At 43.9% G+C, this 23,874-nt stretch overlaps 2 protein-coding genes and 1 long non-coding RNA gene across 4 annotated transcripts in view; 2 read left to right on the forward strand and 1 right to left on the reverse strand.

The window, feature by feature from the left end:
- The window catches only part of LOC308462961 (uncharacterized protein), a 20,374-nt gene extending 5,035 nt beyond the window's left edge, over positions 1-15,339 (reverse strand). Inside the window, exons 1-7 of one of the 2 annotated variants that reach the window (XR_013979427.1) lie at positions 14,954-15,083; positions 7,713-7,797; positions 6,748-6,927; positions 5,459-5,508; positions 4,075-4,186; positions 3,658-3,806; positions 672-2,025 (exon numbers count right to left, since the gene is read on the reverse strand). Coding sequence is in view for 1 of the 2 variants with exons in the window: in XM_080981054.1 (XP_080837180.1) it covers positions 672-2,025; positions 3,658-3,806; positions 4,075-4,186; positions 5,459-5,508; positions 6,748-6,927; positions 7,713-7,797; positions 14,954-15,018 (1,995 nt within the window). In the remaining variant the exon portion in view is untranslated. Of the gene's footprint in view, positions 1-671; positions 2,026-3,657; positions 3,807-4,074; positions 4,187-5,458; positions 5,509-6,747; positions 6,928-7,712; positions 7,798-14,953 lie in introns of both variants that reach the window. The other variant, XM_080981054.1, reaches the window with a different exon arrangement.
- The window catches only part of LOC308463135, an 83,035-nt gene that overhangs the window by 47,786 nt on the left and 11,375 nt on the right, over positions 1-23,874 (forward strand). The window lies entirely within an intron of this gene.
- Positions 15,386-19,978, forward strand: COQ7 (coenzyme Q7, hydroxylase). The gene is made up of 6 exons (XM_080981271.1): positions 15,386-15,584; positions 16,745-16,944; positions 17,847-17,961; positions 18,057-18,196; positions 18,730-18,798; positions 19,818-19,978. The coding sequence occupies exons 1-6, from the start codon at positions 15,401-15,403 to the stop codon at positions 19,893-19,895; spliced, it is 786 nt and encodes a 261-aa protein (XP_080837397.1). The 5' UTR covers positions 15,386-15,400; the 3' UTR covers positions 19,896-19,978.

The following is a 23,874-nucleotide window of genomic DNA, read 5'->3' on the forward strand; positions in this document are numbered from 1 at the left end:
TGTTGTTGGACTACAACTCCCATCAGCCCCAGCCAGCATAACCAATTGTCAAGGATGATGGGAGTTGTAGTCTATTGATAACGTGAGGGTCACGGGTTTCCCATCCCCTGTCCTGGAGCCAGTAATCACTGGAAAGCACTTCAGGCTGATACAAAAGTATTATTCATAATGATGTGGGGCTGCTGAGATACAATGTAATATGACAAGAGCCATACCCCAGATGTCCACTTTGACAAGTAACGTATGGTGGAAATGAATTTGTCTTGTGTCTTCTGCTTCTGCCCATCCTGAGCAAGACCTATCAAATACCCCTGAGGCAGCATCACTCTAGTTCACTGAGGGACATTTATATGGTGGATCTGATCTGCCTAGTGCCAATGACTGGTGTGGCTACCCACCACTACCAGAACAGGTGAGGATGCATCAGAAAGCCCTTTCCCCAAAACCTACTTGAATATGAAGATAGAGAATGAGCCGCAGCACTAGTAAGAGACAAATGGCAGATTGACTCAGCACCTCTTGAGCTGCCCAATAAATCATAACCGATCTGCCCAATTTTAAAAGATGGGTTTGGCCTAATTAGGCAGCTTCCAATTTTGCTGAAAAGTAATGGGAAACCTCATTCCAGAAGCCAAGTAGAAGTCATTAAAGCACAACTTCAAATGCCTTACCATCTGTTCACATAGGCCAGTTAATGATCTGGCACTCAGGCTGCTAGAGGCAGATGAAATGGTGAATTCTTCTTCCGACTGCTCACTTTCCAGTCTTTCTAAAATAGTTGTGGTTTTGACAGGGGGTCCCAGACGTTGCTTTTCAGGAGCTTGACACACACAGTAACTCAGTAGTTCTGAACACCTGCAAGCACCTGGTGTCACTGATGGGAGAGGCATCATTTGCTTATCCCGGGACTCTCCTGAAGTAACATCCTGCATCTGTGTGGTATTGGCAGGGTCCTCAACGGCATAGCTGTACCCTTCTTCCTCTGAAGAGAAGAGCTGGTCTAAAAGATGGTGTGTACTTTGGTTTCTGACATTTCCATCTCTAGTCATAGACCTATTCATACTTAAACTTGGTGGTACATCTTCATCCATTTCCTGGCACACTTGATACAGAAAATGCGATTCACGCTGGACCACGGGGATATGGTCATTGTTCTGATCCTCTTGAAGACCTGTCACAATCCCAGTGGATACTTTGTTGGTGGCAATTGACTGAGTTACATCTTCAGGGCTTCTTAGGTTTTGCCAGCTACAACTTTCCAAAGAAGGGTGTTCCCAAGCAGCGGTGCCAGGAATGGACTCCTCTTGAAGTGTTTGAAAATGAACCTGGCGGCATTCAGGGTTCCTTGATACTAAATCACACCACTTTTGCTCATTTTGAGGCCAGTCGCTTTCAGAGTTTTCCACAAGCTTGCTTTTCTGATCACCTTGGCTGTGTATTTGCTTGCCTTGGCCTTTAAGAAACCACCCAGAAATCGGCGTGGGATCATATTGCTTCTGAGTCTTTTCTATGGACATTAAACTCTGGATACTTATCACTTCAGCGGTCGATTTTGCAGAATATTTTGTGCTGCGTCTTTTTTCTTCTCGATTACTCCTGGAACTCTGGATCGGTCTTGTATTCAAAAACTTGCTTGCTGGAGAGCTCTTAACTTTTGGGACTGTTTTAGTTGGTCCGAGAGATGACTCTTGCCTTTTGATTTTAAGTGGTTTATTGGAGGGTCCAGCAGAATTCTCTGCAATTTGCTGAGTGGGTGAAAAGTTCTTCCATTGAGTATTTGAATGCTTATCTTGATGTTCAGACATTGCTGAGGAGGTTCTGCTTCTAAGTATACCTTTCCTAAATGCTTCGTTTTGTCCAGTTTGCAAATATAGAGCTATGGATCTCCTATCATCTGAGCTTTTATCACTTGGTTTAGGGGGAATTTTCAAAAAAGGCCTGTTAGATTTCTTGGAGTTGTTGGAAGTGCTTGAAGTTGATCTCTTCACTTCTTTCCATTTTTCCCCTTCACGGTTTCGTTTAACCCTGAAAGACACCAGAAAATGAAAACATTGTAAAATCCCATTCACATTTTTTGAGAATGACTTCTTGAGAAACCAGGAAATAAATTAGAAGATCAAAGGTACATCCCAACAAAAAGAAGCAATCCTATATTAACATTACACTGAGGCCAGAAATAAGCCACTGCTATTCTGGTGTAATGGCCGCATATCCAATGATATTCAGCCCAGGAGGGGGAGAAACTCACAACCAGAACATATGATAAAGATGCTTAAATGTATCAGATACATCCTTGGTGTCTCTAGAAACACCACCATAGCCCAATCAATCATTCCCCCTTCCCCAACACACAAAGGCAACCAGTGAACTTGTGTCAAGGGCACCCCACATCCTTGCATCATTCCTCCTCTCTCTCTCACACAAGATAATGCCACAGTGCCCCACTCATCCCAGCAGTGCTAGAAGGTCAACTTTAGGTGTGAAGGGGGATGCTTGTGTTGCACAAAGTTGACACAACATCTTCATCAGAGCCAAAGGAAAATCTAGCATTCTAACCCTGCAGGTGGGTTAGGGACGCGGGTGGCGCTGTGGTCTAAACCACTGAGCCTAGGGTTTGCCGATTAGTAGGTCGGTGGTTCAAATCCCTGTGACGGGGTGAGCTCCCGTTGCTCGGTCCCAGCTCCTGCCAACCTAGCAGTTTGAAAGCACATCAAAGTGCAAGTAAATAGGTACCACTCTGGCGGGAAGGTAAATGGCATTTCTGTGCGCTGCCCTGGTTCGCCAGAAGCGGCTTAGTCATGCTGGCCACATGACCCGGAAGCTGTCTGTGGACAAATGTCGGCTCCCTCGGCCTATAGAGCAAGATGAGCGTGCAACCCCAGAGTCGTCCACGACTAGACCTAAAGGTCAGGGGTACCTTTACCTTAACCCCACAGAAATGAGCAAATATCAACACTAATAAAACTGTAGGATCCCTTCATCATGTCACTTCAATGAAAAAGCCTAACCATCCCAGAGATGGCTCGTCCACTGCTAAAAGGAGGAGATGCCAGGGCAATTAGGCGCCCAGAGAAAACTGATCCATCAGCTGCAAGGGAAAGGAGGAGGTGGGAATACTTTTCTGAAAGACAAAAAGCAAACAGAAAGAAAGAAGATGGAATCTCAGGAGGATAGGAAGCATCATCGGGCATGTGAAATGGTTCGTCTAGGGATGGAGGAGACATTTGATTCAGTGTACATTTAAAGCACAATATGCAAATCAAAACACAGCCATCCTTTAAAATCTGCACTCAACCCTATTATGGGGTGCATTTCTCCAGCTAACCACTGTTTACCAAAATGTGGATAAAAATAGAGGTATTAGTGATAAAAACATGCACTATATTAGGGGAAATTGCTTGCAAAACTGCACATTAGTCATGTGAAATATGTTTTTTAGGATAAATTTGCACTAGAATGCTGGTGAGTTTTCACGAGGATTTAAAAATAAAATAAATTAGCAAATTGCTGCAAGATGTGAATAACAAAATTTAAGTTTGGAAAAATGAGGAACTGGTAGAAATGGACAAATCCTCCCATCTCTGGGTTTGAGTGTATGGAATTTGGGGCAAAGGTTTCTTTCAAGATGCCAACTGGCATGCCACCATGCTGCCGTACCTTCTTGCTTCATTTTTGTGAGAATGTGTGGAGGAAAGACCTGCCTTGCTGCCACTGTCCAAACTTGGAATGTTTTTTGCTTCTTTTCTCTTTGAGGTTGAAAAGCTTTCTTGAATTGTTCCCATTTCTCTCGGAGAGGCTTCAGAAGTCTGGAGAGAGAGAGACTCAACATAAATTATTGAGAAATATGTTTTTTATCTGTTGAGTTTGACAGAGAGATGTGTTCACAAAAGCTGTCTACTCTCAACTCTAGAAGTAAAACAGTAGCAGAATTATTGCTGGGAGACGTTTGCTAGATAGCTAAAAAGTCAGCTGACTTCTTTCCGTACGTAAAGAGCATAAAGGAACAGTGACAGATTTTAGGGGAAATGCTTAACACTTTTGTAACTGAGTGAAAGAGCGTGACTTGATACACACAGCAGCCACGATTAGCTTGGAAGCCGATGAAATGAGTCTCCGTACTTCTGGTGCCATACATGGAGTAGTAGTTATATGTAGTCTGGAGGGAGTAGTCTGCAGATTTTCCTGCCTGATGAAAAACAAAGGTACAGTTAATTAATGCCAAGAAAAATGCCGATATTTACAACAAGCAGGCCCAGCTCCAAGTTTTGGGGGTCCTGGGCTGCTGGGGGTACGTGCCTAGCTAAGATGATGGTGGCACATCTGAACAGAACTGGGGATCTCATACACAAACTCACTGCTGGAGCTGCTGGCTGCTCACTTGCTTACAAGTGGTGGCTCTGGAGAGGTGCTGAATGGAGCTGTGAGCCTTCACATGTGCAAACTCCCTGACAGGGACATAGGAATCTGCCTTACGCTGAATCAGACCATTGGTCCATCTATCTGAGTACTGTCTACACTAACTGGCAGCAGCTCCCCAGGGTTTCTGGCATGGATCTCTCCCAGCCACACCTGGAGATGCTGGAAGTGAACCCAGGATACCTTCTGCATGCAAATCAGATGCTCTATCACTGAGCTACACCCCTTCCCTGACGCCACTGGCTTAAATATGATGGTCTTTCCCCTGATGTGTGTATGTTGGGGGCAGCGTAATAAAGGTGGCAAAGCTGTAGAATCGGTGTATGCAGTTCATAACTCTGCTCAGTGCTGTCCCCAGCTGGCACTATGGGTGGGCAAGTGGCCAGCTAGCCACAGTATTGGGCCAGGCAGGTCTGCATTCCCTGCCTATTTCCCCCAAATGCCTGCGGCCCCCAATATAGCATTGCTACATTCAGAGGAATCAGTTGGGAATGAGAGTGACTATTTCTACAACACCTAAGCCTGTGCTTCTCTCTTCAGTACTGAATCCTAAATCTCGGCCCCCGTTAAATTAAAAATCCTGACATTAGTGTTGGGGATTCCCAGTATTTACCCAAGCATGCCAGGTGCTGGCGCTGGGCCTGACTGCAAGACCAACAGCTTTCAACAGGAAAGACTGGACACAATTATACACTGTCATCTCAAAATGACAAAACCATAGGATCCAGCTGCCATTTTGTACAAGCAGGGGCTGCATCCAGAGCATCCCAGTTTGGTTCAACCAGCAGCTGTGGTTGTGTGAACCCCAAATCCACTGTCAGTAGCTCAAAGACACAGCACATGTGTGGCAGCTGCAGTGGGGTGGTTGAGTGTGTTAATGCAATAGGTTTTCTTTCATACACTCAACTACTATAATTTCAGGGAGAAAATAATTTGAGATTGTTCTTGGGTGTACATTTGCATTATAGCATTCTAGCAATCAGCGGGGCAGCAAGAGCTTCTGCTGACCATTAGGCAACAATTAGACAGCAATAGGTTTTACCTTTTTGTACTTTTTGCTTTGCCCTCGTTTGTTCTATCAGGTATGTAATCCTACAAATAAAGATGCAGACGATGTTACGAACTTGTCTAATGCAAGTCAAAACGCTAGATGCTTTGGGAGCCTAGAAAACCACCCAGTTGCACTGTATCTCTTTCCATAATGAATCCCGATTTTGCAACGATGCAAAGGCCTGCAGCAAATGAGCTGAGTCCTGGGGAGCAAAATTAGTAGGCAGCAGAGGATGAGTTTTGCTACAGTCAATTTATTTCACTGTTAATTTGTATGTCATATTTGTTGTTATAGTCGTATTTGTTTTATCACTCTCTGTTTTTGTTTTTAAGCCTTCTCAGCAGCTGTCTCTTGGTAGCCACTGTTTTATTTTCACAAAATGCCCTGGACATAAGTCAGAGGAGGGAGAAGTAATGGCGTTGATCACAACAGACAGCCACGCTCCCTCATCCCACCCCTTTCTTCAAAGGAGCTCAAGATGGCATACAAAGTTTCCCCCCTCCCATTTCATCCTTGCAACAGCCCTATGAAGGTGGTTAAGCAGAGAGAGAGCAATTTGCTCAAGATCACTCAGTAAGCTTCAGGAATGAGTGGAGATTTGAATCGAGATCTCCCCTGTCTTAGCCCACCACTCAGCTGCTCCACCATACAGGCAGGGAACTGCCTTGTTCTGTGGGAAGAAGGAAGCGGAGGAGGCACGCAATCCTGAGATGTGTAATGTCAAACTGCAGTTTGGCGTTATTATTTATTAAATTTAAATCCCAAAGGAGCCCACGGCAGCAAACAACAAGTGACAAAACAATGAAAGCATTTTAAAAACAATTCCAATATAGATGATGGCTGGAAAAGTTCTTTGCTTAAAAGGTTTGTGGGAAGAGGAAGGTCTTCAGTAGGGGACAACAAAGACAGCTTCTGTCTAATATTGAACCGGGGGAATTCAAAAGGGCAAGTACCATGGCACTGAACGTTGCATTCCTATATTGTGCGGAACAGAACTTGTGAAAAAATTGTATCTGTAGAGCACAGGGACCAACTGGGTATATAGGGAGAGAGATGATCTTTCAGGTATCTTGGTCATAGGCTGTATAGGGCTTTAGACACCAAAACCAGTGCTTTGAACTTATTATGTGTGAACACACCCACTGGCTGGATACACATTGCTATTTCCCATATGATGGCTCTACCACCATACATAGCAGATGATTCCCCAAACATGAAATGATATGTATTAAAAAGGTGGTATGCATAAAGAAATAGAGAAGAGTGATTCTAAATATTACTTGTGCCATCTTTTTAATAAGCTTTTCCAAATCCTTTTGCTTTTCTGGGCTTTTCTGCAATTTTCTGTTGCATTCTTCAGTGCTCCCCATAAAGGCACGTAAGGATGCTTCCAATTTAATCTCAGCAAAATTATGTTCCAGCTTCCGGTTTTCCTTCTGCTTCATCAAAAATGCTGGATGCTGCAAGACCAGTAAAAATGAAGATTCTTAGAAAACTATTTAGATTGGGGAATCTTGAGAAACTCTACAAGAAAGCTAATAGGCTCAAATCTACAGTACACAAAACTAGTTTTTGTGTGTGCGTATTCAACATTAAAAACCCACTTTTCTATATGCAAATGTTAAAATACTCAATCATAAAAAAGAAAAAAATCCAATGCATCTCACTGGTATTGCAAATACCACTCAAAATCTATAAATATAGGCTGCAATCCTAAACACACATTTGGATATACGGTAAATCCCATTGAACTCAGTGGGACTACATCCATATAGGATAGAGTGGCGGGGGCAACCCATCCAGATAGCCAGGGTATAAATAAGACCAGACACATTGTGCTGCTATCAATGGACATGGCTAGGATGGCAAGGCACGAGGGTCAAGTTTGCTACCATGATAATCACCATCAAGGCCAGATGCAGCATAACAACCCAGCAAAGACCAAATGGGAAGAGGCTAACAATCAGCCACCACATGATAAGTTACAACAGGAGTAGGCAGAAGGTAGATCTACTATTGAACAGTTTCTGGTAGGCTAATTAGTGCTAGAATAGTACCCTCCAGATTTTGTTGGACTTAAACTCCCTTCATGCTTGGATTGCCACCCCCAAGCCTGGTTGCAAGTGAGAAGATAGGAAGGTGGGGAGCTGGCTGAGGTTAGTGGGCCAGTGCCCCCCTTTCCCAGTCTTCATTGTGTGCAACAGATGTGATTTTGAAACCCACACATACGTTAACAAATATTTACCAAATGCAAACTTTCAGTCTCATCATGGATGACTCCAGATGAATCGAAGGAATCTTCTTTTCTTTGTACATCAACATAATACTTTCTAAATGGGGAAAAACACATTTTTTCCCTTATTTTTTTAAAAAAAGCATAATTGCCATCTGGCTATGCTGCTCCCTTTGCCATCATAACATTCAAAATCACAAAGCTATCGTGAAGAGTTCGGGAGTGTCAAGATGCTTCTACATTCCTGTCTAATTTTGCAGTACAAATTTAGCATTTAAAGATCATGTATTGGCCTGAGATGATGGTTGAAGCGTTGCCAAGCAGGATGGAAAGGGCAGATCTCCAAGGCAGCAATCCTACACATACTTACCTAGGCATAAGTTCCATTTACATATGACAGTGCTGTGAAGTACCTGTCTAGGTAGTAGGGAATGAGGATGGGGCCATTGCCCTGAACATATTTTATAAGATCAGACAGCAGTATACTGCAAGCCAAATGTCTGTTCAATCTTGTGCTGTGTGGCTTTATAACTAGGGTTGCTAGATCTTAATTTAAAAAACATTAATAATAATTTAAAATTAACATTGATCAGTCCCTGATGGTCACTGCTAAGTGGATGTATTTAGTGTGCTTGTGGGTTTTCACTCTCATTATGGGAGTGATGATGAGACCCAGTGTGGCACAGTGGTTAGAGCACTGAGAGACCAGGGTTCGAATCCCCATTTGGCCATGAAGCTCACTGTGTGACTTTGGACCAGTCGCTGCCTGTCAGCCTAATCTACCTCACAGGGTCACTGTGAGGAAAAATGAAAGAAATAAGGATGTATGCTGCCTCTTGAGCTCTTTGTAGAAAGGGTGGCATGTAAGTGTAATAATAAATAAACATATTTATTATGTTAAGAATTTGGGTGTAATCCTTGACGCCTCCCTTTCCATGGAGGCGCTGTTGGTTTCTGCTTTCCTTCACTGTGCAGCGAAAGGGCTTGTCACGAGACAGGTGTTTACATTCCACAGTCTGTACTGTTGGAGTTTCTCACGGGAAAGGGAGACTGGATGTGACGTACACTGGTTTCCTGTTTTTCACTGTACTTTGCAGTTTCACTTTGTGATTCTCTCCGAGCTGTCGAGGAGAGAGGATGCATTTTCTGCTCCGGCAGAGGCAAGATGTCTTTCTGTAATATACCAGCTTTGAACTGTAAATAAAGCAATATAGAGTATGCAGCACGTACTCCTCATCCTTCCGCTGGGCACGAGACTCTGCTTTAAATCAACACGTGGTTATGGGCCCAGAAGTCGAATCGGAGTGCCGGCAAAGGATCGGAATGCAGAGGGACAGATCGGAACGGAATCTGCTCTGCGCGTAAAAGTGATTGATGAGGTATGTGCTACTGCTCCGGGCAGCCTGCCAGCTTCTAGTTAATGGCTTTATGGCTTTATGGCTGGACTTTGAACTTTCAAAGCCGTTTTGCCGGGAATAGGCAAAAGGCTCCCAGGCACAAGTTACTATGCTGGGGAAATCGAAAGTAACTTTTAAGTGCGCTTTTGGAATAAAGCAGCTGCAGCAGTGACGCAGCAAGATTTAAAGCAGCATATATGACGCTGAAGGCTAATGCCAGAGTCATGATGGCCCTTCAGGATGCTTGTGGGATTCCTAAGCTCAACAAGAAAAATTACGCCGACTGGGTTCTGTATGCAGAGGCAATTCTGCGGAAAGAGGGTTTGTTTGAGGTGATTACAGAAACCCCCCCAGTTCCAGTTACAGATGCATGGGAAGCTAAGGATTCCAAAGCAAGGGGAACTCTTACATTGATAGTATCCCCAGAAGAGCTCTGTCTATTGCGTGATAAGACCTCAGCCAGAGAAATTTGGGACGCTTTGAGAGAAGCTCACTTAAGGACAGAAGCTGGGTCCACTATGTTTTACTTTAACAAGCTGCATAATATGGCTCTTGCTGAAGGTGGAGATGTGCGTTTACATCTGATGGAGATGCAAAATCTGAGACATGAGCTGCAACAGAGAGGACTCAACTTTCCAGAGGCTGTGTATTCTTTCATGATACTACAATCTTTGGGTTCAGGTTGGGAGTCTGTTGCAACCCAGATTGCTGTGCAGCCAACCGCTCAGCTAACAGTGGACTTTGTAACTGCTGTGATTCAAAATGAAGCAGATCGCCGGGGTGCTAGCTGCATGGGCAAGGGGGAGTCTTCACAGACGTCATCCCATAATGCAGTGGAACCACCAGATGGCGCCAAAGCTTTGAAGGCAGTGAAATGCTACTCGTGTGGACGTCTAGGCCATATGAAGAGGGAATGCAGATATCCCAGGGCCAAGACAGAGCAGCGCAGCGATAGCTCATCGCGCGGAAAAGGCCGAGGCAAAGGCAAAGGTCCGGTGTCTAGGACAACGCAGCACAAGGCTATGGTTTCACGCTTCACTCCAAAGGTTGCAGAGGTCCAGAAGACGTCTAGATCTTTCTTCGTTGTTGATTCAGCGGCAACCCACCACATGTGCAACGATAAGAGACTGTTTGTGTCTTTTACACCGCAGGAAGGTGCGATTCACCAGGCGGATGACCACACTATTCCCAGTAAAGGCTACGGAACTGTTGTTCTTCACAGTTTGGACTTATCGATACAGAATGTGCTTTACGTGCCAGACGCCAAACATAATCTGCTCAGCGTTGGACAGCTGAATGAGCGGAACATTGACGTTTCCTTCAAGAACAAGAAGTGCATCATCACAAAGAAAAATGATTATGTATTGCATGCTGAATATGTTGATCGTTTGTTTGTTTTGTATTATGATGATGTTGAAAAGGATGACACTTGTTGCATTGCAGGTTCTAACAAAAGTTTGCATGCAGAATGTATTCACGATTTTCATAGAAAATTTGGTCATTTGCATTTTGAGGCAGTATCTAAAATGCCTGCCTTGGTTGAAGGTATGACTATTAAACCCTGCAGGTACCACATGAAGTGCAAAGCATGCGCAGCAAACAAGGTGAAAATGGCTGCGAAAGGTAAGGTGTCTAGTAGGCAAGCTACAGAACCATACCAGGTTGTTCATGCTGATTTAGTTGGACCACTAGCGCCCTCTTTGGGTGGAAATAGGTACTTCATGGTTCTCGTTGATGCATTTTCCAGATATATTTTTGTGTACAATCTCAAGCAGAAATCAGAGGCTTTTCCTAGGTTCAAGGAATTCTGTGCTTGGTTGGAAAATGTGCACGGTAAGAAGATAAAGACTCTTTTCAGTGATCGCGGGGGAGAATTCACTTCTCAGCAGTTTGAAGCTTTTCTGACTGAGAAAGGAATTCAACACGATTTGTCTAGTCCTCGCTCGCCATGGCAGAATGGACTTGCGGAACGGGCAAATCAGACATTGCTTCAAGGGTTAAAAACCTTGCTGCATGATGCCAATCTTCCAGAGAGTTATTGGGCCGAATCTCTCTCGTGTTTTGTTTACAGTTACAATCGCAGGTTATCTTCAGCGATTGGTTGTACCCCCTATGAGAAGATGTTTGGCAAGAAGCCATACATCAAACACATGAAAATATTTGGTTCTGACATGTGGGTTCACTCACCACAAAATTCCAAGTTAGACAAGCGTGGATTGCATGGTATCTTTCTAGGTTATCAGAAAGGGTCTTACAGAATAATGATGACTGACTCTAAGACAATTAAGCTCACGAGAAGTGTTGAGTACAATGCAAAGTGGGGGGAGAATGTGGGAATTTTCCAATGTTATCCTGATGACGGTGATGAGACTGAGGATAGTCAAAAGCAACCACAACAACCCACACCCACTGATGAAGGTTCTGAGTCTGAATCTGAAACTGAATCGGGTGATTCAGAGGATTTCAAGAGTGCGAAAGCCTCTATGCGACCCTCTGAAAGCTCTGATCAAGAATTGGAGGAACCATTGTTCACAGTAGGTCGTTTTTCTCCTAAGAAGGAAGAGGAGAGTGTTGAAGACTTAAGGCTAATTCGCAGGTCACAGAGAGCCACAAAAGGCAGACCTCCAAAGAGATTTGCTGATGAGTTTGCTACGATAGCAGTAACAGCTGTTAAAAGCTCCAAGAAGGTATTTGAACCTTCAAGTTTCCAAGACATCCAGGGTTTGGATTCAAAGGAAGCTGAGCCATGGTTAAATGCCATGAAGGCTGAGCTTGATTCCTTAGAAAGGAACAAAACATGGGAGCTAGTTCCAGTAGTTCCAGGAATGAAACTGCTTGGAAGCAAATGGGTCTTCAAAGCGAAGACAGATCAAAATGGCAAGATAGTCAGACACAAAGCCAGATTGGTAGCCAGAGGTTTTGCACAGGTACCAGGTGAAGACTATCACGAGACCTATTCACCCACAGTGAGATATGAAAGCATTAGGCTTATGCTCAAGCTAGCTGCAGAGGAAAATCTACACATTAGTCACCATGATATTAATACAGCTTTTCTGTACGGATCTCTAGATGAATCACTTTATATGCTTCCACCTGATGGCGTACAGGTAAAACAGGGATTTGTTTGTGCTCTGAAGAAATCCCTTTATGGTCTCAAACAAAGTGCACGGTGTTGGCACACAAAACTCACTGAAGTATTGTTTTCTCTAGGTTTTCAACAAGGGAAAGCTGATCCATGTGTATTTGTCAAAGAGGAGGGGCAAAAGAAACTGTACTGTTTGTTTTATGTTGATGATTTATTATTCTTTTGGAAAGATGTCGCAATGTACAATAATGCCCTAGCTCAACTGAAAGAGCACTTTGACATGAAAGATCTTGGTGAGGTAAACAACTACCTATCTCTGGAAATAGAGAGAGATCAAGATGGTAACATTCTAGTACACCAATCACGGAAAATTGCTGATGTGTTAAGCAAACTAAATCTGATGGATGCTAACCCTGTAGACACACCGATGACAACAGGTTATCAGGTAGATGACACTGAAGAAGCATTTTCTGACACTACACTGTACAGAAGTGTGCTAGGCAAGCTAAACTTCATTGCCAGATGTTCAAGACCAGACATTGCTGTTAGCTGTAATTTGCTAAGCAGACAAGTCAACAATCCTAGTGTCAAGGATTGGAAAGCTCTGAAACGCATAGCGCGGTATTTGAAAGGCACTATGCATTACAGACTGAGATTTAACAATCAGAAGTCTGGTGGTCTTGAGATATTTGCAGATGCAAGTTTTGGAAGTGACACTACAGACAGGAAAAGTACGTCTGGAGTTTGCTACATGTACAATCAAGGTCTGTTTGATTGGTCATGCAAGAAGCAAACAACAGTTAGCTTAAGTACTTGTGAAGCCGAACTGAATGCACTATCGTATTCACTTAAGGATTGTGAATGGTTAGTACAATTGTGCAAAGATATGAAAATTCCTGTCAAATGTCCAATCCAGGTTTACCAGGACAACAAAGCATGTTTGGCTTTGCTGAAGTCTGAAGGTTGTAAGCAAAGCACGAAGCACTTGCAATTAAAGTTGCAGCATGCTAGGGAATGTATTCAGAAGGGACTCGTAACGGTGTCCTATATGCCAGGTAATGAAATTCCTGCTGATGTATTGTCCAAGATTGTATCAAGGGATCAACACTGTACCTATGTGCAGAAGTTGGGTTTGTACTGATATTGTACGAACACGCTGCCCAGTGATGTTCACAGAAAGGGGGAGGATGTTGGTTTCTGCTTTCCTTCACTGTGCAGCGAAAGGGCTTGTCACGAGACAGGTGTTTACATTCCACAGTCTGTACTGTTGGAGTTTCTCACGGGAAAGGGAGACTGGATGTGACGTACACTGGTTTCCTGTTTTTCACTGTACTTTGCAGTTTCACTTTGTGATTCTCTCCGAGCTGTCGAGGAGAGAGGATGCATTTTCTGCTCCGGCAGAGGCAAGATGTCTTTCTGTAATATACCAGCTTTGAACTGTAAATAAAGCAATATAGAGTATGCAGCACGTACTCCTCATCCTTCCGCTGGGCACGAGACTCTGCTTTAAATCAACAGGCGCAAGTTACAGCAACAGCCAAGGCGACATTTTTCCACCTTCGCCGCATCAAGCAGTTGGTCCCTTACCTTTCCCACCCCAACCTGGCCACAGTGATCCATGCGACGGTCATCTCCAGGCTTGACTACTGTAATTCACTCTACGCGGGGCTGCCCTTGAAGCTGACCCAGAAACTCCAGAGGGTCAGAATGCTGCAGCGAGGCTCCTCACGGGGTCTCTGCCATGGGAGCATATTCACCCAGTGCTTTTCAAACTGCACTGGCTCCCGGTAGAGTACAGGGTCAGATTTAAGGTGCTGCTTTTGACCTTTAAAGCCCTTCACGGCCTAGGACCCTCGTACCTACGGGACCGCCTCTCCCGGTATGCCCCACGGAGAGCCTCAAGGTCCATAAATAGCAACACCCTAGTGGTCCCAGGCCCTAAGGAAGTTCGAGTGGCTTCAACCAGAGCCAGGGCCTTTTCAACTCTGGCTCCGGCCTGGTGGAACGCTCTGCCTCATGAGACCAGGGCCCTGCAGGATCTGATTTCTTTCCGCAGGGCCTGTAAGACAGAGTTGTTCCGCCTGGCCTTTGGCTTGGAGCCAATTTGATTCCCTCCCTCTCTTTCTTTTTTCCTTTCCTTCTCCTCCTGCGATGAGGCTAAATTTTAATATTTGAATATTTCAATATTTTAATGTTGTATTTTAATTTTGTTTTTAAGTTGTAATCATTCAACTTGTTTTTATTATTGCTTGTAAGCCGCTCTGAGCCCGGCCTTGGCTGGGGAGGGCAGGGTATAAATAAAAATTATTATTATTATATTAAGCTGTTGTGTGCTCTGTACTGTTACGGTAATGTCAAAGTCCTTTTGTATTTATTAATTAAATTTATATACCGCTTGACTCTAAAGAAAAACCCACAAGGCAGATTACAGAAAACTGTATAATTATGTACGTTGCTGGTGTCATAGGTATATATTATTAATATAATAACAATAATGCATCTATATTCTGCCTTTTTTTTCCTGACAGGGACTCAAGGAGGCTTACCGATAAAATAACAGCAGTGAAAAACATTGGGGGGGTTGTGGACCCATTAACAAGCAATTACAGATTAATAGAATTAAAGCATGCGCACACACACACACACACACACATATATATATATATATATATATATATATATATATACACATATACAGATCATTACGAATTACATTTCTGCCCCCGTTTCCCAGCCACTGAAGCGCGCGCGCACACATACACACTCCTTACAGCCTGTGGGCCACCGAGCGGGCCAGTCCCCGGGGGGACACGGAGCCCCCCAGCAGCGCCGCCATCGCTTCAGCCCTCAGCCCCGGGAAGGCGTTCTGTGGTCGCCATGACAACCTGAGGAGGACGCGCCTCCCGAGGAATTGGCGGTCGCTTTCCTCCAATGGGGGAAAGGGAAAGGCGAGCGAGGGCGGGAACCAAAGTACACAGAGGGGAACACAGAGATACGAAAGTTCAGAGCTTCCACGCCGCACGCGCGCGCGCGCGTAGGTAGGTAGGTAGGTAGGTACGTGCGTGCGTGGGTAGGAACAGGAGTGAATAAAGCGAAATGTCTGTAATGGGCTGTCAGTTTCTCTCTCCGCTCGGCGGCAGGCAGAATAAAAGTTTGAAAGGAACCCGGAAAGCTGCAACTTTCTGTAACTCTACATCATTATCTATTGGGACAAAGCAATGTTGTATAATGGCTGGGAACGCGAAGGCGACTTTGGTCTGTCTTTCGTTGCTAGAGTGGGCGCGGTTGGGCAGGCCGGTGGCTGCGACGTCATCAGTCCGCGCCAGGCACCCGTGGGCGGGAGGATGGCGGCGGGGCTGCAGCTGCTGCGAGCTGAGTGCTGGAGGTCCCTTTGCAGGGAAGGTAGGGCGGGAGGGCGCCCTTGACGTAGCCGCCCCTCTCCCGGGAGGTTCTCCTTCATTCCTCCCCGGTGCTCCTTGCCGCCCTCTAAACGTCCTCCCCCCCCCCCATTCGCCCTGCCCTTTTCAGTCCCCTTGACACACCCTCGTTCGTCGCATTGGGTGGCGGTGAGGGGAAGGCGCTCTGTGTACGCTCAGAGGCACGCTCGGCCATAGCTGCATGATTTAGATCTTACTCCTTCAGGATGCAGTCAGGTCTCTGCAGCAGCTAAAAGAGTAGTATGCTGCAACAATAATATTTAACGCGTTATAACTCTCGTATATTTTAACTCAGTAAAATAGTATTGTTATTAATGATATACTCACTGCTTTTTTCTGGGGGGGAGCGCGAATACACCTAAACATTTTGTGAATCTTTGTACTTTGGTCCATTTACTGTATTAATTTTTCCCGATTTGAACTATAAAATGGGGATTTTCTGGAATCAAAATGAGAGTACCCCTAAACATTTTTTAAAAAAGAAAAAAAGCACTGGATATACTTAAATCTCATTATTAGTAATACTAAATATTATATTTTCAGATTATTATTTTTTTTTTACAAATAATAAGAATGCTAATAATTTATTAAGCAACAAGAAGGACCAAGTGGACAGTTCTCCCAGTGAAGGGATGTACAAAGACGAGTCTCCCGAAGGTCCAAAGCTGTTGTTATTATGAAGGCTGTCATCCCGATAAAGAAGTCTTCCTTCATTAATTGAAGGAGTGTTAGTTAATGCTTTTTCTATAAATTCATAGAAGGAACTACATTCTTAAAATCAACTCCGTTTTTACAAAATTATGTGCGAAACATTGCAACAGGCACCAGCCTTGAGGGTGTTTCTCTTTTGCTGCTCAGAGGGAAATGCTTCTTTTAAGAACACCTTTTCCACCTGCAGTTTTTATAATTAGTAATAATAATTTAATTCCCTGGAAAACCCCTTCCAATTTAAAGTGATTTTATGTCCTTTTTAGTTGATTTAATTGAAAGACTAACATCACAGGTGTACTTATTACTAAGTAGTAAAAACTTCCTGGCTGCCCTCCTCCCTCCCCATTGTTAGTGAATAGTGACAGGATTCTTGTTCTGACTTTTTTCTGATAAATAAAATGTGTGTTTTTACAGGTGGAAGAAGAAGATGGCATTTGTCATCCTTGCACTCACCTTACAGATGCTGTAGTACTGGAACGACTTATGAAAACATCAATAAGCCAGTTGTTGACCGTATAATCAGAGTGGATCATGCTGGGGAATATGGGGCGAACCGCATTTATGCAGGACAAATGGCAGTGCTTGGGAGAACTTCAGTAGGACCAGTTATAAGGGTGACTATTTCTAACCTATACCTGTATCTTTTTTTCCAATGCTTCTTGTGCTTTAATTAATAATTTATACAATTTATTACCCGCTGTTCTTCACCCTAAGGTCCCAGGGTGGGTTACAGTAATTAAAACAGAACATTAATATTAAAATACAATATGAAAAAATGTAAATGAAGGCCACCAGATATTATGAATACAACAATTTATGCTGTACCTGATTGCACACCACTTAGAATCTATAGTATTTAGTAACACACCTGCTCACTCTTGACTTTTGATATGATGCATATTTTTAAGACCCACTAAATTTTTGTAATTTTAAGTTGTTTCAAACTGTTTTTCCTATCTGTTTTGATCATGATATGGAGGGTTCCTCAACCCATTGTTTGCCAAGTCAGACATAACTGCAAACAGTGGTTTGTTTGTGAGGCAGGCATGTGAGGAAAGGAGGATGCTTATGGTCATGGGCTTTATTCTCAGTCCTCCAAACCATGGTTTAGAGTACAGTGGTACCTTGGTTGTCAGACTTAATCCATTCTAGGAGTCCATTCGACTCCTGGAACCGTTCGAAAACCAAGGCGTGGCTTCCGATTGGCTGCAGGAGCTTCCTGCACTCAAGCGGAAGCCGTGTTGGATGCTTGGCTTCCAAAAAACGTTCGCAAACTGGAACACTTGCTTCCAGATTTGCGGCATTCGGGAGCCAATTTGTTCAGGAGCCAAGCCGTTCGACAACCAAGGTACCAGTGTATTGGAGAAGTTGCATCAGAATGCAACAATAATGAAATAGTGTTGAAAATGACAGCAGCGCTCTTAAATCTATAATGTATCCTGAAGGCTGATACTGGGGAAGATTTTCCTTCCATATTACTGCAGATGTCTTGCTGAATGCCATTTTTTTAATGCAGAAAATGTGGGATCAGGAAAAGGACCATTTGAAAAAGTTCAATGAGTTAATGATCTTGTACAGAGTCCGGCCAACCATTCTGTTGCCTTTCTGGAACATTGCGGGATTTATGTTAGGTGAGGCTAAACCTTTTCCCTCTTTCACGTTTTCTTCATTTTTAATTCAAATACATATATGGGGCACGCGTTTTATTTCAATGACTCTGCAACAGGTGCTGGAACTGCCTTGCTTGGAAGAGAAGGTGCAATGGCTTGCACTGTGGCTGTAGAGGAGAGCATATCTCACCATTATAACAACCAGATCAGGACACTTGTGGAAGAGGATCCAGAAAAATACAAAGAATTATTAGAGGTGTGTTTTAATCCATGGTTGTCTAGTTTTACAGTTAAAGCTCCAGGGGCTCAAGTGTAAAATAGGCATTTTTTAAACAAACATTTGGGCTAACTTTTGAAGGGTGACGGGAGGGTCACAAAATCCGGTGAGTTCCGGCTGAAAAAAAAGCCCTGGTGCTGAGAGCTGTTAGGAGATTCCCATTTCCTTCACAAAGTTACAGTTCCTTGAGTGGTTTGACAGTCAATCCCTCTTTCCCAGGGAACTCTGGGAATTGTAGCTCTGTGAGGGGAAGAGCAGTCTCCTAACAACTCATGGCACAATCAGCAAACTACAGTTCCCAGATTCTTTGGGGGAAGCCATGACCTTTTAAAGTGGTATGGTGCTGTTTTAAATGTGTACTTCAGATGGGGCCTCACTTATGTTCATTAGCTTCAGTGGGTCTACTCTTGAGTTGGGCTTACGGGCTACAACCATGGGTGTTCTGGCATCTCTGTTGACTTGCATGTAAGACAGTCAGCTATTCATCTGGTATGTTTTTGTTTTTAAACAAGGTAATAAAGAAATTCAGGGATGAGGAGATGGAGCATCACGACATTGGACTTGATCATGACGCAGAACTGGTAGGTGCCAATCATTAACTCCCCAGGCTATCCATCATGGCTGGTTTTAGCACCTGGAATCCATGTTAGTGGATGGTTCCTCATCACCCCGGCATGGCTCACCACAGATGGCAGCCCTGAGTCCACACATGGATAAATAACTGGGGCTGTGAGCCACCCAATGTTTTAATTACCCCCAAGGTAGCATCGCTCCAGGTTACTCTCAGAAATTTTAACAGAAAGGCCACCATTTAAATTCCCCAGAATGCCATTGAATTATGCTTATGTCAAGGCCAATGTTAACTTTTAAATGGAGGACAGGTCTTGCCTCTCCCCAGTGAAGCCCCCAAGACTGCAGGGAGTTTCCCAGAGGGCACTTTTGGTTTGCAAACCTGGATCTGAATCTATTAATGATTTCAGTGCAGTGATGTCAAATACGGAAACTAGGTCTGGCTAGTGGACCAATGGTTTAACTCTGCATAAGGCGGTTTCATAACTACCGTATTTTTCTGTCTATAGGACGCCCCCATGTATAAGGACCCCCCTTATTTTGGGGGGACTCAATTTTAAGAAACTGAGGGGAGATGGCCCAAAGTTGTGGAGCCTCTCCCTGCAGGCAGCTGTGGGTAGGAAGCATTCCCTAGATTGTTTCCTGCCCCCAGTGGCATCGGGGGAAGTTGTGCTCCTGCCAACGAGCTGGCTGGTGGCGTGCAGTTTCTCCTCCCCCCACGCAGCTGCGGGCAGGACCCCCCCCCCCCAGATCGAGCGCCATTGGGGGAAGCCGTACTCCTGTCAACCAAATGGCTGGCGCGCCCTGCTTCTCTCCCCCCCCCCAAGCCACTATCCGTGTATTGGACGATCCCAGTTTTTTGACGTAATTTTTGAGTCAAAAAACCTCGTCCAATACACTGAAAAATACGGTACTTAGTATATGGTCTCTTGGGTGACAGTTTTGGAGTTTCTACGGTGGCACAAGACTGAATTATTCAAACTAAGCTGCAAAGTATATTAAATGTCCCCTCTCTCTCTCTCTTCTATAGGCTCCAGCGTATTCCATTTTGAAGAATGCTATACAAATGGCATGTAAAGCTGCAATTTTTTTATCAGAAAGAATATAGAGAAGTTTTGTGCAATAGTATAATAACAGTTTTGAATAAATGGATTATTATAGCATCATTCAAATAATAAAAAAGTAAAATCACACAGTGGTGCATCTTTTTTCTTCCTGTTCTGTTCATACAAGCTATCTTCTAGTGCTTATAGCAGCACTAAAAAAACAAACAAACCCTAGGGTTGATGGGATGGCATGATACCTTGAGTAAATAATTATAGTTTGATCTTTCACTTGGTAAGAATAATAATTATATCTACACATAAGATAGGTAACTGCATTTTAAATGTAAGTGAAAAGAAGGTGTAAACATTCACAGCATATATGTGGTAGTATAGAATACACGTACCATTGTAGCGATCCAGATCCTTATCAGGATCAGATTCGACTTGTCAAAATCCCTTTTTCCTCTGGTTGTAAAAGGGAAGCAGGAGAAGGCTTCCAAAAGCTTTTGCAGATCCAGCCCCCTCCCCACTACTTAAGATCAGGGACTTAAAGTGTGGAGACTTGCAGAGGCTTTTGCAAGCCTCCTCCCTCTTTCCTTTTAAGTTCCTAGGTTCTTAAAAGGGAAGATGGAAGCAGCTTTCAGAACTTTGTGAGTTTCCCCCATCCCCCTTACATCTCCAGTCCTGTACCAATCTCATTCCAGTCTTTAATCAGCTGATGAATGAGCAGAAATTGAATTCTGCTTCCCAGGCTATATAAACAGACAGTGCAGCCAATGGAGGATTAAATTGGGTTGGCCTGCCCATCAGCTGATGTCACGGGTGATGTCAGTTGATGGATGGGTGTGGTTTGAGGGGGGCCAATAGCCCATGTGCTTGAGGCTCCTCACCCCTGCAATAGTTGGAGGGAAATAAAACAAGCATTGCTTCCTACTATGATGTCAACTATTCATGTTGGCTACATTTGATTGAAATTAAGTCTCATTGAAACCAGCGCTGAGGAATCAGGTTTAGGATTGAGGTGCAAATTATGTTGCAGTTGTGGGATGTGCGTGTCTTCATTCCAAGTAGGGAAGAAAATGTCATTTAAATATTTTTACCAGTTTAAAGTGACCGCAAGCAGCTTTGTTTGTGCAAGGCCCCTGCTTTGGGAAAGGTCAAGTGACTGCGAAGAAAGCCATGCTGGACATGTGTCGAGTACACCCGCCCAATGGCCTCTGATATGAGGAGGGATGGGCAAGCAAAAAAAATAATGCTTTTCTATTTTGGAGTTAGGTCCCACCCACACTGTACAGTTAAAGCACTCTTACTACTTTAGGAATCATGGATTCCAACCCCTCCCCCCAAAAAAGAATTGTGGGAACTGTAGTTTAAGCATGCTGAGAATTGTTAGGAGACCTCTAACTAGTTGCTCCATTCCTAGCAGTCTTTGGGGAAAACCATGACTCACAATACTACAAGTGTGCTTTAAATGTATGGCGTGACTCTGACTTTATTTGCCACTACGTCCCAGTCCTTCTTATTAACACATGGCTTCCGTTTTCATTTTGCTTCTTCCTGCCATAAGCGGCAATTGATTAACGTAATATGGTGGAGAGATCACACCAGGCATAGGCAAACTCCGGCCCTCCAGATGTTTGGGACTACAATTCCCATCATCCCCGACCACTGGTTCTGTTAGCTAAGGATGATGGCAATTATAGTCCCAAACATCTGGAGGGCCAGAGTTTGCCTATGCCTAGATCACACAATGCCTGCTGGGCTAAATATTACCAACATGCCATCCATTTGGCTCTTGGTTTTAGGCCTTTCCAATGGTCTTTCGCCTTGTTCCCACTTGGATGTATTTTGAGAGATTTTCATCTGGGCTCCAGAAAGGCGCCTGTGAGGCTGGTGCTTTGATGCAGAGATCATCCTACGTGTTCTCCCCGCCCCCCTTTCCTCTTCACCGTTAGCACTCCTACCCTCTGACAGTGTCCCAGATTTCTTTGAATTCTCTGCTAGACTCTTCACAGACAAGTCATGTGTTTGGCAGAAGTTTGTGTGCTGTTCTTATTCCTCTGTTCTGGGAGCTGTCAGGAACAAGGCATTGAGTCAAGTGCCTTTCCTGGAGGGTGTCAGCTTACAAACGGCAAGGAATGGGCAGTTTTGGGATGCAGTTACTGCACTGCACCTATTCAGGTGTTCATCTCCCGGCTGGCGTTCCCATAAGCCACCCATCTGCAGTGGGTGCAGAGGCTGCTCACCCCATTGGCTCCCAGTCTAATGAAGACAGTATGAGGTAGGCACCCTACACAAAGGGAACGGATCTATCGATTTCAGTTTCTCATTTTCCCAGTCTTAAATTCAGTTCAGTACATTTCTGCAGCAATACGCATTAAAAAATCCAAAAAACCTGCATGAAAGTTGTATTTCAGTGTGGATTTCTCCCAACATTTTTTTGTTTGAAGTGTTGCCTAATGCACACATTTCTGCAAACCAATTTCCCCTCATGTAGTGCATTTTTGTATATAGTTTTTGTTGATATATGTGAAAATTTATGTATATGTACAACTTTCGTTAAAATTTAAATGAATCCTCCCCACCAAATCCCTAGGTAGTAAAGTAAAAGTAACCTTTTAATGCATTGAGGATGACCGTATGTGTGATGAGATATAGAACTAGTGTTATTCCTACTGTTGCTCACCTGCTTATTTAACTCAAAAAACACTTGTCCATCTAGAGTCATTATTGTATTGTGGGATTGTCCAACACAAATTAAACTCTTGGCCACACCTCAGTTCATTATTGTAGCGGCATCTGCTTCTGATGGTTCCTTCGGCATGCCAATGAAGATTGTCAAGACCATCCCATGTTCAGAACAAAAATGCCAGTTTCCTAATGTTTCCACTTAGGACAACAAAACTTCCCCTCCTGAACACTTTCCAGCTGAATTTACTTCACTCCACTCCAGATGTTGGGAACTTTCGGCCCTCCGGTTGTTGCTGAACTACAACTCCCATCAGCCCCAGGAAGCATGGCCAATGGGGCCTGGGGATGGTGGGAGTTGTAGTTCAGCAACATCTGGTGGGCCAAAGGTTTTCCACACCTGTGCTGCATCTCTTTGGTGTTTTCTCTGGCCAGAATTGAACCTATTGTTGCTAACAGCTCACTTTTATATCTTCACATTCATCAAAGCTGACGTCTTGCGCTCTTTGCACTGGGAAGAATTTAATTCTTGTATGCCTGTCAGTGTGACTGCGAGTACGCTCTGAACCTTGCCAGTTTTCTTGTCAGGGCTGCAAGATCTATTACAGGTCTGATTCCTTCCTTTGACATCTCTTTCCTTTGGACGTTCCTGTTCTGTCACATTTCAGTGAGAAAACACATTTCTCTTACTTCCAACCTTGCCCTCTGGATCCTGAGGGTGCCTTCTTTGCAGACACACTTTAGCAACGCTTTGGTGCAATAGATAATCTCTTCAGCTGACATACAGTATTGCTTTGCTTAAAAGTCACTGCCTTCACCTTGACTGGAATCTCCTTTTGCTCCACTTTGGGCAGGTAATGCTTTGTCTTGTCCTTGTAAATATCCCTAAATTGCTCCCCCTTTTTGTGCTTGCTGATTACTGAACTAAGGCAGATTCATAAATGAAGAATCATTGTATAATAGGTAAAAACTACTGATTCCTAAGGAGTAAGGGCCATTGATACAGGATGATCATGTAACATAGAAGCAAAAAAACAAAAAAAAACCCCACTTTGTTTTACGTTTGGCTTTTTAAAAAAAATTACTGTTGGGTGTCTGATGATGAATTTGGCAGTTGAAAATCTGCTTTAAAAACCCTGACTGATGCACACGAGTGTTATAGGTCAGTGCAGAACAGTGATTCCCCCAGATCTTTGGGTGCCAGGTTTCCCCCTCTCGATTCTTGGGTTGCTGGGGTTTGAACCAGAGCTTTCATAATTAAGGTGAGATGACATGCTGAACTTCTTTTCTTTCCAAACAGAGGGGCAGAGGGAGATAATGGCCCTGCCATTAACCCATTGCAAAAGCCATCTA

This window comes from Podarcis pityusensis (assembly GCF_964106645.2).
Source record: "Podarcis pityusensis genome assembly, chromosome: 14".
Lineage (NCBI taxonomy): Eukaryota > Metazoa > Chordata > Lepidosauria > Squamata > Lacertidae > Podarcis > Podarcis pityusensis.

What these genes read in the sequence shown, in the direction of transcription:
- COQ7 (XM_080981271.1), top strand. Translation starts at nt 15,401, where the DNA reads ATGTTGTATAATGGCTGGGAACGCGAAGGCGACTTTGGTCTGTCTTTC. An exon ending in CATTGCGGGATTTATGTTAG is followed by an intron (nt 17,962 to 18,056) that starts GTGAGGCTAAAC and finishes ACTCTGCAACAG; the next exon opens with GTGCTGGAACTGCCTTGCTT. An exon ending in TTGATCATGACGCAGAACTG is followed by an intron (nt 18,799 to 19,817) that starts GTAGGTGCCAAT and finishes TCTCTTCTATAG; the next exon opens with GCTCCAGCGTATTCCATTTT.